A 13,443-nucleotide genomic window follows, 5' to 3' on the forward strand; every position below is an offset into this window, starting at 1 on the left:
CTTCGGGCTTGGCGCCAGCCGTCCCGTTTCTAGACTCGCCACACCGGCGCGTGCCCCACGGCGGCTCCCAGGCCCTGCGGCTGCCCTCGCCAGGCAAACCTGTGGCCCTTCCCGGAAGCTTTTCCGTTTCTCCCCAAAGGAGAAACATCTGAAGTCCGCGAGGCTCTGGTGCCTCCCCGGCAGTGCGCCCCAGGTCTGGGAGAGAACACTCGTGGACAGGGAAGGGGAGCCGCCGCGGGAGAGCCCCACCCGGACGCGGCCCGGCGTCCCGAACGCAGACAGAGGCTGCGGCCACCGGACTGCGAGAGAAGACGCCAGGCGCGCGGCGGGCAGGCGCGCTGAGGCCGGGGGCGGGCTCCACGCCCCTTTCGAATCACCGAGCGGGGCTGATGACGAACACAGGGCGCGACGGCGCACACGCTGCCCCGCGCTCGCACGACGGTGCGTGCAGGGAGCGCGAGGGAGCCCCGGGCCGTCACCGGCGCGACCAGCGTTCCGCCTCCTCCGCTCCCTGCGCTCCCGCCACCTCGGCAACTCGGCGCCCGCCTCCCGCCTCCGTCCGAGGCCTCCGCCGCAGCGAGGCTCCGGGCCTCGCTCCTGTCTCTTTAAATGGTGGGGCCAACGGGCCGCCCCTGCAGCTGCTGCCTGGGTGGCCCCGCGCGCCGCTATTGAGGGGCGAACCAAGATGGCGGCGGCTTTGGCTGTGTGAGGAAGACGGAAGAGGCGGCGGCAGCGGCGAAGGAAAAGGGACTTCCAGGAGGCTGGAGCGCTTGTGCGCCTGGGGGCCCTCCCAGTCTCCCGCCCATTGGCAGCAGTTGCAACAGGAGCAGGCGCCCCTCGGCTTGGGGCATTTGAAGCAGGCGAGCAGAGCGGAGCCACTGGCTGCGGTGGCAGGGCCAGGTATAAGGAAGGAAAACATGGCGGCGGCGGCCTGAGGAGGCGGCGGCGGCGCGGGAAGCGGCTTCGTGGAGATCATGGCGGAGGCGGGAGCAGGGCAGTGACAAGCGCCCCGAGTTGCTACCGCATCGGGCCGGAAGCTGTGAAGCGCTGCGCGCCCCTTTCGGGGCGGTCGGGCTCGCCCGGTTTGGACAATAGCGCCGAGGAGTCGGAGGCGAGGAAAGACCGGGGCCCAGAGCTCGGGCCCGGGAGCGGGCCATGCGGGCGGCCCCGCGGCCCCGCGACGGCCAGCGGCGGCAGTGAGGCCCAGGAGTTCTCCGCTTGCGGGCGTCCTCCCGCCTTGGCCCCCGCGTGTCCCGGCCCGCTTCCTGGGCGACTCCAGCGGGGCCTTTGCCCCGGTCCCCGGGCGGCACGATGACCGACACCCGGCGGCGGGTGAAGGTTTACACGCTCAATGAGGACCGGCAGTGGGACGACCGGGGCACCGGGCATGTGTCGTCCGGCTACGTGGAGCGGCTGAAGGGCATGTCCCTGCTTGTCAGGGCCGAGAGCGATGGTAAGTGAAGCCCCTTGGGGTGGGTCCCTTGCCTTCCTCCACGGCTCCCGGGCCACATCCCTGGTTGTTGAGGGCTAGTGGCCCGCTAAGAGAACGGCGGGGGCGACTGGACTGGGCTGGCTGCCGCCGTGGGGGAGGGCGGGCCACCAGCACCCCAGTTCTCTCGGAACTAGCTGCACGGAGAGCGCTCGAAATGTCTTTCTTCCCAGCGCCTGGTAGCAGTTGCGGGGACGAGGGGAGCCCAGCACTTTTGAGCTGTGCTGCCTGGGCGTGTGGAGAGGTCGGGGGCCTGGGATCGGGAGCCCGGACCGTGCTGTTCTTTTGCACTAGAGTGACCTTGAGAAAGGCACTGATTAATCCGATCTGCCTTAGTTCACTCATCTGTAAAGCAGGCGTGAAACTTTCTCGCAGCGAAGAAAGTTCTTAGGTGTTTCACTCTTTGGTGAACGTTTTGCTGTGCCCCCACCCCCGCGCCGCCCCTTTAGACTATTTTTCTGGTACATCTTTTTGGTCCTGTCGCAGGTTGGCAACACCGGTTCATGGATCTGGCAACTGCATTCGGCAGAGTAAATGCTTCTTTGCCTTGAGAGGATAGATTTGTGTTTCCCAGTGTTGTCTTTTTCACTAATAATGCAGAATTTTGTGTTGAGTTGGTGTAAACGGCTTGCAACTGTGGAACTATTTTATGCGAGCTTTTTTGATTACTTAAATGTATAATGACAATTTGGTTCAGTTAACAGGTGGGGGGGAGAAGTTGGCAGATAACTTTAAAATCTTTATCTGCCATAGTACCAGTGCTTCACGTATTTTGAAATAGCCTCAAAGTTCAAAAGACCCAGTTGTTTGAAAATATGTGTTTCAGATTTTTCCAAACTTTGTTTAGGGTTTGTCACTTCCCTCTGTGACATACCTTGGATTTTGCTTAAAATGTTCCATCATGTGAAAGTATTTGAGAATTGTTTCTTCTGAATTGAAAAATCTGTCTTGTTAAATTAGTCTCTAATTTCACGCTAGCTATTTCAGTTTATTACAATTGTATTTATTCTGTATCTGAATTAATTACAACTCAAGGAGTTTTTTTAAGGCTTTATTTATTTGTCAGAGAGAGAGTGAGAGCACAAGCAGAGGGAGAAGCAGGCTCCCTGCTGAGCAAGGAGCCCAGTGGGGGGACTGGATCCCAGGACAAGGGGGTGGGGAGACTGGATCCCAGGACACTGGGATCCTGACTTGAGCCAAAGGAGACACCCAACCAGCCCAGCCACCCAGGCAGGCATCCCTCCTCTCAATGAATTTTAAGTGTATTTTTAATCCAGAACTCCGATTTCCATGAAAAACAAACAAGACTCACTTTTCTGTAATTAGAGACTCTGGGGACATCGATTTTCAATTTGAATTGAAAAGTTGTAATTTAGAGTTATATTGTCCACAGGTTATCTTTATAAGGCTACCCCCATATAACTTAATTGGAGATAAATTATTTCCTCTCAGGGGAATTTAAAGGATTTTGAATACACTGAGTATATTTTTCTGAGGCCTATTGCTTCTTAAAAATACAAGCTTGAATGTGTCAGGTGCTTTCGTATGTTTCTATCACATATCACCAGCTACTCTCCCATATATATCCTCCTTTGCATGTTTGGAAAACTTTTTACATAATGAGTGAAAAGTATGGGCTTTGTAGGTTCAGTTAACTTTCAGATGAAAGTATGTGTAGGTTTGAGATCAGTTCTTTGAAATCTCGTAACACGAATAACTGTCAGATCACATTTAATTGGACTCGTTATACAGAGTCCATTGTTTACAGTATTTTTAAGCATGAAGTTTTGATGTCATAATCTAGGGAATCCTACTCTAATAACCTACTAATGTTGGGATCTGGAGTTCCCCCCCATTTTTGTTTTTACCACTTTGGAAATAGCCCCTAAATTCCCACCTTCCCTTGGGAAAGTTTGGGACTCTGCAATGAAATAGGTTGAATGGTAAAAGCAAAAGGCCTTCAATTTTATCTATTAATTTTATTTATTTTTACTTATTAATAGAGAAAGATGAAATAAATGTAACTGATGTGACCTTGTTAATTTAAGATATAAGGAAAACTAAATCCAGAGAGTGGGCTTAGAAGGTTGCAGCATACTTAGATGAAGTACTGTCATAAATGATCGCTAGTTTGATAATAAATTTTTTTTTCTAACAGGAAAACTCCAGATAGGAATGATAATCAAAATTTATCGAGTGTCTACTGTGCTAGAGACTCTTTACTTGTATATGCTGATAGAGGTACTGTTATTGGCCATATTTTGCAGATGGGGAAACAAGTTCAGACAGCCTATGGGTGAGATTGTTATTAATTGGTATCATTAACTATTTACAGTGTGTTTTAAACTCCCTTACTGCTGTCCACTTGAGTTTGCTACTTTATACTTAAAGGCTCAAAGTTTTTCTCAAAGAACATGAAAAGAATTTTTAGCCTAAAGATACTTAAAATTACAGTATATCTTAAAGCCACATGGAGTTTTTGTATGGACTGCTAGTTTGGGTCGTTCCTTATTTGATGCTTCTCCCATTCTCCATTATAGAATAATTGAGAATTTTCTTTTTATTGTGGTGAGCAAAGTGGAAAGTATTTCTGATTTTCCATAAAGTGGGTCATTTGTCTTGTTAGAGGTGCTTAGACACTAAATGGAAAATCAGAAAGGCAGTTTCTGAATGGAAGTGCTTGTGGCATCCCTTACAATAATAGGGCACATCTTTCTGAGTAAGTGTGCCTTTCTCCTCTGAACTGGTTGGTTTGGCATATCTGTAGCCCACCTTGCCTTGGAGGAAAGAGATGTTCTTGCAAGCAACTGAGCCCATAGGTTGCATCCTTATTTAGTAGGTTCCTACTGGCAAAAGTGTATTGTTAGGAACATAGCCCTTTCTTTAATGAAGATAGATTACCTCATTTCTCAAGATTTTGTCATAGCCAGCTACCTGCAAAGTTCTATCTTCCCCCAAAAAAATTACTTGGTATTGTTTTTTTCTTTCAGTTTATAATGTGCCTGTTAAGTTGCACGAAGGGTAATAATGTCATCCCTTACTTGCTTTGTCACTTTATGTTCAAATCATTCTACTATTGCATTATGGTTTTTATCACTTCTACCTTCCAATTTTAGAATTGATAAAGACTTAAGAATTTCTCCACACACTGAAGGATGTCTTTTTAACATAAAATCATATCCATACTCTTTATTCTGGTTTACTTGCCAGGCATCAAGAGTAGTGTTCTTGGGGCACCTGGGTGGCTCAGTGGGTTAAGCCGCTGCCTTCGGCTCAGGTCATGATCTCAGGTTCCTGGGATCGAGTCCCGCATCGGGCTCTCTGCTCAGCAGGGAGCCTGCTTCCCTCTCTCTCTCTCTGCCTGCCTCTCCGTCTACTTGTGATTTCTCTCTGTCAAATAAATAAATAAAATCTTTAAAAAAAAAAAAAAAAAGAGTAGTGTTCTTGTATTTGGTTTTTACCTTAAGTTTTATAAAGTTATTTTTATATTTCAGATAGTTTCATGTATTATCTGAGTTGCCTGTTTCCAAGTTTAAAAGGTTAAATTTTCAGTGTTATTTGAGGCATGAAGAAAATGAGGCATGGGGAAATATTTTTGTTCAAGTTAACACTGCTAGCTAATGGTAAAAACTAGAATCCTCTACCTTTGCCTCTTATAGAACTTGGTTGTAGGTAGTGCCTCACCCCCACTATAATTAGAAAAGGAGGTCAGAACACTTTAGGTGGAAAGCCTGGTTTGTTTAGCTTTGTTTGGGCTGTTGTGGAGAAAGAAATGAGCAGAGATAAGTATCAGCAATTTTTTTTTTCCTCTTACAAATTACTAAGCAGTATAGAACCTTGCATACAGTAAGCATTCCAGATTTAGCTACTAAGAGGAGCTCAGTGTCAGTACTGGGAGAAACACTTGACTTCGAAAAGTTCATTTAAACCCCCCCCTTTTTTTTTTCCTTCATGTAGACCTGCTTTGTAGAAAATTACTAGGCCTAGGGTAAGCAAACCCTTACTTACCATCTTCTGTGTGTGGTAACTTCTGACGTTTTGAAGTCCATCAGGCACTCTGGGTATAGGTGATAGGGCCTGAGTGTAGTGAAGGCCTGACGCAGGCACGGGATCTTTTAATGTAGGGCTATCCCCCCTCCCCCCACTCTGAGCCTTCATTTCAGTTTTTAAATGCTGTGTGTAATCGTGAGCCACAAAATTAGGAGAGAGTGAATACGGACTAGTTTTAAAGCCTACCCTTGTGTACTGTCCAGATGATATTTTGGACTTCGATTAATTCATTTTTGATGATTCTTTTCTTCCCATTAATGAAGCACAGTACTTGGGTTGCTGCCCTTATTTTGAGCATTAATAAGGATGATATACCAGCAATGTCTAGATATTGTGACAGAGCTGGACCTAGTCCTTCTGAAATCCTTAAGTATTTATCCAAATCTAAACTAAGATTAGGACCTATGTTTTTTTAACTACTTGAATCTGATTGGTTAGTAGGTTGATATTGGACATAGAACCATAAAAGTTATAAACTCCGTTTCTCATTTCTCCAGTGAAAGGGAGTGCTATCTTCTAAACAAGTGAAATTTCTTGCTAAAAAACACTATATCAGAAAGATTAAAAATTTTAACATTGTTTTTTTGGAATGTTTCCTAAATATTATATACTAAAATGTTTTTCTTAAGCAGTGTAGTAGAACTGTTAGTTTTTCGTTCTAATGGGTTTCTGGATTATTATCATTACTAATTTCTCTACTGTTTAACAGCACAGTGATGCTTGTGAAATGCTATTTTGTCCATGCTCTAAGAGAAACAAGTATTGAGTGCTGGTTATATAGTAGGTGCTGGGATAGGGAGTTTAATATGAATTTTTAGTTAATGTAGCAACCCTGTGAGGTGTTATTTTTTTCTAACCTTGTCTTCATGTATTGATAATTTGATTGGGTAGTTCTGTGGTCTTTTTTTTCCTGCACTCAGCCAGAAATCTAGGTTTTTGGTTTTTGGTTTTTTTTTTAATGTACATTCTTTCCATTTTTTAAAATATTTGCACAAATTCAGCATATGAGTATGTGTGTTAAGACTACAACTCAAATAAACTGTCTGTCGGTCGGATCCAGGCTGCAGGCACTATTTGCAGTTCTCGGATTTAAACACTTTTGGAATGATAACTTCACTCAGGACTACCAGCTACTTAGCACCCCACTCCCTGGAGGTGTTTGTTTTGATAGAGGTGTGTTGGGGATTCGCAACAGAATACAAGAAGAGCTTTCCTGTTTCATTTTACAGGAAGAACAAACATGTGGTAAAGCAGGGAAGGAACAATTTTAATGCCCCAAAATCGTGTATACTCGTAGTTGTACTAAATGTTTTATTGTCCATCTTTCTTGCTTATCCAGGTTTGACAACTTCTACTTGCAATTGTCTTGGCGATGTTTTGAGTGCCATTTTCCCTCCTGTACCGTTGTTCCCCCACTTTCTGAGTATACAGACCTCCTTTTTGTCTATTTGGGGCATCTATCTATGTGAGGATACACAGATCTGTCATCTAAGAGTAGCACAGTATTTCATTGTACACATTTAATTCACACAGTACACTGTTGTAGCATTATTTCTGAAACCTTCCTCAGGATACCTTTATACTCTTAGAATTGGGGATTCTGAAAAGCTTTTATTTATGTGGCTTGTATCTACTGATATTGCCACATTAGACTTTAATTCTTTAAAAAGCTATTATATCAGCATTTAGTGAGAAGAGTGTTACTGTTTTACATTTTTACAAATCTCTTTAATGTCTGGTTTAATTTTTTTAAAAAAGGATTCTTAACCCTCTGCATTCAGTTGTTTGTAATAACACAGTATAGACGCTGAGAAAAAACAAGGGTGGAAAAAGCAAATAACCTTTTAGTAGTAATAATTTGAAAATAGTTTTGATTTTCCAGACTCCCTGAGGTCCCACACGTTGAGAACAGCTTGGCATAGAGATTGTTTCTAGATTTTTTACCATTACACTGCCAGTGACTTATTTGTTCATATACTTGGCACTGTGAGATGTAGGCTAATTTCCCAGAACTGTTGGACCAAAGGGGACTATTTTAAAAGCTGATAGAGAAGGATAAAATGGCCTCAAAAAGTTCATATTAACACTCAGCTGGATCTTCTTCCATTGATTGGTAAAGCACTGATAACTTGATCCAGTAGAAACTAAGAAATGGGGAAAGGGAACCTAGTAGATGGCATAGAAATAAAACTAGAAATATGTCTTTATTATTTTTCTAGCCCCCAAACTAAAAGGCAGTTTTTCATGCTCCAGCCCACCAATTTCTTAGGGAGCATGGTATTTGGGGACCAGAGCTGGACTTCTAAGGTGGTGCCTTTGGTCTGTCCTGTGTTTCAGGAGAGATACTTCCTCTTAACATCTTGAATGACCCAGTAAAGAAAAACTCACCAACACCAGAAGCTTCCAGTTATCTACTTATTTCTTGTTTTAGCTAGGGCTTTGGGAGGGCACACTTCCCAAGCTTTCAGTTACGGATTTTTCCTTTCTAATTACTCTGACCCTGTAACTTTATGGAGAGTTTTGAAGCAAATGCAAAGGGATTGGTACTTGAAAAATAATAGTTAATTCCCCTGCTGGTCTTTGTTTTGTTTTAGTAGCAGCCAAGTTAGGTATGTGTTTTTCTTTCCTTTTTTTAAGTATGCTCCGCACCCAGCATAGAGCCCAGTGTGGGGTTTGAATTCTTGACCTTGAGACCAAGACATGAGATGAGATCAAGGGTTCATGCTTAACCAACCAGCCACCCAGACAGAGCTACCCAGGCACTCTGTCCTTTTCTCTTTTAATTGGAGTATAGTTGACACACAGTGTTTGAGATATGTTTCTTGAAAGTACAATTTGAAGTGATAACTTCACCCCTGTGCCTTATGTTGTTTACCCCTACTTATTTAAAAAAATAGTTTTGAAGTGTTAATAGATCAAGAAATTACACAAATGGTAAGTATTCAACTTGGTGAATTTTCACAAAATAACTAGCACTCTGGAAGTCTTCTTCATGTCCCTTCACAGTCACTATCTCCCCCTGCCTGCTAGCACCATAGATTAATTTTTGCTACCCTTTGAAGTTTATGTAAATAGAATTACATGGTATATATTTTTCTTTGCGGTTTCTTGCATTCATGTTGCATTCACGTATTTGGTTCATTCATTAATATTTATAATATGGTATTCCACTGTATGAATATTTACACCTTTTTAAATTAATGTTTCTCACATGCTATATATAATTCATTCAAAGTGTATAATTCATTGTTTTTTAGTATATTCACAGGGTCATGCAGCTATCACTCCAATTTTTTAATTTTTTAAGTAATCTCTACACCCAGCATGGGGCTCAGACTTAACAACCCTGAGATCAAGAGTTGTATGTTCTATTGGCTGAGCCAGCCAGGCACCCCACCACAATCTAATTTTAGAATACTTTGTTCTCTCTGAAAGAAATCATGTACCCATAAGCAGTCACTACCCATTCACTCCTCCTTTCCTCCCCAAACAACCACTAATCAATACATCTTCTCTATTTGCACACTGTACATTTTATATAAAAACAGTCATATTATACATAGTCTTTTGTGACTGGCTTCTTTCACTTGTAATGTTTTCAAAGTTCATCCAGCATGTACTTCTTTTTGTGTAGCTGAATAGTTTTCATTAGGTTTTGGACATTTGGATTATTTGCACTTCTTTGCTATTAGAAATGCTGCTAAGAACATGTACCCATATTTTTGTGAGCGTATGTTTTCATTTCTCTTGGGTATACACCTAGGAGTGGAATTGCTGGTAACTAGCAATTGAGTAACTGCCAAACTGTTTTCCAGAGTGGATGCCTTTTTATATACCCACAAGCAAAATGTATGAGGTTTCCAATTTCTCCATGTGGTTGGCAACACTTATTATTGGCAGCACTGTCTTTGATTGTAAGCTTCTTAGCAGGTGTTAAATGGTATCTTATTTGTGGTTTTGATTCGTATTTCCTTGACAACTAATGATATTGAGCATCTTTTCATATGTTCGTCATCCATTTGTGTGTCTTCGGTGAAGAAATATCTGTTCAGATCTATTGCCCATTTTTAAATTTGGTTGTCTTTTTAAGTTGTTAGAGTTCTGTATACAAATTCCTTAACAGATACGTGATTTACAAATACTTTCTCCCATTCTGTGGGTTGTCTTTTCACACTCTCAGTGGTATTATTTGTAGCATAGATTTTGACTTTGAACATATCCATTTATCATTTATCAGTGATGTCCAGTATTTTCTTTTGGGTAGGTTTGCTTTTGTAAGGTTTCACTTCTAAAAAGACTTACTTAGTTTGGTTCTAGGACGCTAGACCTTTTGCATCTTCTGAATGTTGCAAAGTAATCCAATTGTTTCATTTTACTGTTTTTGTAGTTTTCTAAAGATGGATTGTTTTTCAGGATGTGATATATTTCAAAGTGGTTTTTTTGAGATGTATTTTCTCCTAGAAACCACATATTGAATGTATGCCACAAAAAGTAAGTTTGATCTTAATGTAACTAACATATTCTGATTTCACTGGGAAATGATTGCAATTTCTGTTCTTGTATATAGAAAAAACTGGAAGGATATTCATGCAGAAAGTTGGAGACTTAATCCTTTGAGAGACTCTAGACATTGAGTTCATTTGCTTGTTGCTTTTTCTTGTTATGACTGCATCACTGGACAACTCTTGATAATTACCAAAAGAAAAAAAATCCATTAGTAGTGCATAAAGAAAATTGAAGCACTGGAAATTTGTTTTTAATTAATAAGGCAAAGGTTGGGAGAAGAGGAGGAAGATTAAAACAAATTTCCTCTAGAATATGAGGATACTTGTCTGAGTGAGCCAGCAATAGTTTAAAAAAAAAGTTTAAAAATAGTTTTAAAAAATCGTTTAGAAAAAAAAAAGGCCTGAAAGAAATGGGGCGTTGGGGGGTATAGGTGGGAAACATATGGAGACTGTTTGGTTACCTTAAGTAACCAAAGTAGACTAGAATAAAAGACAGATTTGGAATTATTTTACCTGTGCTTGAGGAGGATTTGAGTGAAGTGGGAGGGTGTTCCCAAATTAAGTCCTTACATCTTGGTAAATGGCTGAAACTGTATTGCATTCTGTATCACTTAGCACTGTTCTGAGCACAGAGGAGTAGAATGGTCAGTAAATCGCCAGCTGAGACGGTATCATTAGATTAGTAAATGAATTTTAACAGAAGCAAACTAATTTGGGAATGTAAAGAAGCCCACTTTTCTGAGCTGCCTAGCCCGCTATTTGAATTGGAAAGTAATCGTGACATGTAGTAGGAAAAGAAATGAAAGATTTGGATGAAGGACAGCTGCAGAGAAAGTCGCTGCTTCTTAAGCATTTCAGGCCAGTTCTTGTCTTTAGATAGTACTTTGGGGATAAACTGGAACTAGAGTGAGGGGAGAGGCATAAAAGCTGGTCTTAAGATTTGCACTTTGTTATAAAGCAGTAGTTATTTTCTGAATATCACAAGTCTTACTGCCAGGGAAAAGACAAAAATATGCAAAATAAAATTAGCAGACTATGGGGAAAAAATTGATTATTTGAAGATGAAGTGTGATAATTCTGGAACAGACAAAAGAGACTTTTTGAAGGTGAAGTGTAATATTTGGATGTACTGGGGTGATGGATTGTATCCAAATCATAATGTATGTCAGGGATTTAAACTCAGGTCACCTGGCTTTCTGCAGTGCCCTTTTACTACCCTGTGCTGCCCGTAAGTTGTTGGATCTCTATTACCATCCAGTCCTTTACTCTTCAGATGATCGTGTCTTTGTTAAAAGTAAACTGCATAAAGCAAGCATTTCTTGGGTTACAAGTTTTATTATATTTAAGTGTGTTTTTAAACATACTGTTTCCTTAACTGAAGTTAGTGTGTATCGAGTGGTCAAGAAAGGTGGAAGTGTGTGTGTGTATGGTGGAATGTAATGCTGCTTTGCAATGGCATAATGGAATGTTTTTGTTTTTCTGTTTCCCAGGTTCTCTACTCTTAGAATCCAAAATAAATCCTAACACTGCATATCAGAAACAACAGGTAAAATTTTGAAGATGTTGTTTTACTTTGTATATTATCCTCTCAGTTGGGTGATTAAATGAAAATTTGCCACCAATTCCTTAACAGTGAAAAATTTAAAATGGGTTACAACATACTTTCCCAGCCTGATTCTAAAATGTGATTTTAGCCCATCTCTGTGGTGTATAAAGCAATCATTTTATTTTAAACTTTAAAAAAATTGCTTCAATTTAAGCTAAGTTTTTGCTCCAGATACTTTTAAAACCAAAATTTAATTCTCAAAAGTTAAAACTAGAACAAGTTTTCTTGTTTCTACTAAAAGAATAAAAAGTGACCACTGATGTAATAATCAGCTATTAACACAACAAAGTGGTAGAAACTACTTCCTTTGCTATTGTAGATGCTAGTGCAGAAGGGACATTTCTGTCCCTATACAGCAACCCAGTGTAGGTAAAAATCTGATTTGTTACGTAGCCTGAATAGGACCTTATAATAATATGATGATAGGCTAATGATGCAGTTTATTAAGGCATCTTTGAGTTTTCGTACACTCTTTCTTGTACCCTACGCATGAACAAGCAATATCTGAAAGTAAATCTTTCTCTACTTAGTAGGGCAACTAGCACTATCATCAAAAGGTATTTTTTCAGAACATACACACACACACACAGAGATACTGAGTGCTGTATCAAGCTGGTGAAGGCAGTATCAGTCCCCCCAGTGCCCTGAAGTTACAGAAATAAATTTAGAATAAAGAATATTACTAGCACATTTATATGTATATATTACTGTTACTCTATAAATAAATTATAAAGTGCTTTGCTTTATCATTGACCATTAAAATACTACTATAAGGAAGTTAGTGTTGCGTTTATTTTGTACATTAGATGATCCCTAAAGATTGTGACTAGCTTCAGGTCACACAGATAGTAAATAGGAAAGCTGTTACTAACTCCACTAAATCTGCTTAATGCTGATTTGCTTGTCCAAAAAACATTTGGTACAATAGAAATATTTTCTTGATAGTGTAATGGTCTACTAATACTTTGCATGTAGTGTTCTTAAGAAAACTGTTTGGTTTGATTGGAATGGCTGGAGACTCTAGAGTATTTTGTCTTTGATATTCTATACTTAAATACATAAATTCGTGTTTTGAGGCTTCAGTCAGTTGAAGAGTAAAAGCCCATCCAAAGAAAAAGAAAAGATCAAGTCTCTTTTGAGAATGAATGAAGAAATCCATGTGTCTTAAGCTGTAGGTTGTTGGATGGTAAATAGGATGCTTTGGTGAAAATTAGAATCCTTAGGGAAAACAGAAGAGTAGTTCCTAAAATTTTCAAAATTCTAAATTTGTCAAATGAGCATTTAAGAGTTTATATCTAATTGTGCCCTGTTTTAAGCCTACAGATGATTCTGAATTTACATTGTACCAGCATTAATTGCTTATAATTGTTTTAAATCTAACTTACACCAATGTGATACTGGTTTTCGTTTCAATGGGTCTTTATCACCCGTTTTCACAACTGTATGTATTATACCCAGTTTAAAGATGAAGAAACAGACTCAGGGAGGCTACACAGCTGACTCATTTCTTGAGTGTTGATCTTAACAATGTTTTATGTTGTTGTTGTTCTTTAAGATTTTATTTGTTAGAGTTTAATTGACTGAGCTACCTAAGCATCCCTTGATCTTACAGTGTTAATGTAAATTATTTTGAGTTTGAACAGCTGCTTAGTCACTGTAGAATGGGTGCCTGCTATCCATGATCTCTAGAAGTTCATGAAGATAGTAAACAGGGTCTTTGATCTCGTGTTTAAAATTCTGAATAAAAATTGTGGATTTATTCTGTTAGTAATGCTGTACAGCCCAGTCAAATG

The 13,443-nt window shown here is 40.7% G+C and overlaps 1 protein-coding gene across 2 annotated transcripts in view; it reads left to right on the forward strand.

The window, feature by feature from the left end:
* The first annotated feature begins 461 nt into the window (after nt 1–461).
* The window catches only part of PPP4R3A (protein phosphatase 4 regulatory subunit 3A), a 36,575-nt gene continuing 23,593 nt past the window's right edge, over nt 462–13,443 (forward strand). For both annotated transcript variants that reach the window (XM_004739051.3, XM_004739052.3), the window contains exons 1-2: nt 462–1,453; nt 11,535–11,590. In XM_004739051.3, the coding sequence (XP_004739108.1) occupies nt 1,312–1,453; nt 11,535–11,590 (198 nt within the window). In that variant the 5' untranslated portion in view covers nt 462–1,311. The remainder of the gene's footprint in view (nt 1,454–11,534; nt 11,591–13,443) is intronic.

This window comes from Mustela putorius, unplaced genomic scaffold, assembly GCF_011764305.1.
Source record: "Mustela putorius furo isolate JIRA1106 unplaced genomic scaffold, ASM1176430v1.1 tig00000129_pilon_pilon_pilon, whole genome shotgun sequence".
Taxonomy (NCBI): domain Eukaryota; kingdom Metazoa; phylum Chordata; class Mammalia; order Carnivora; family Mustelidae; genus Mustela; species Mustela putorius.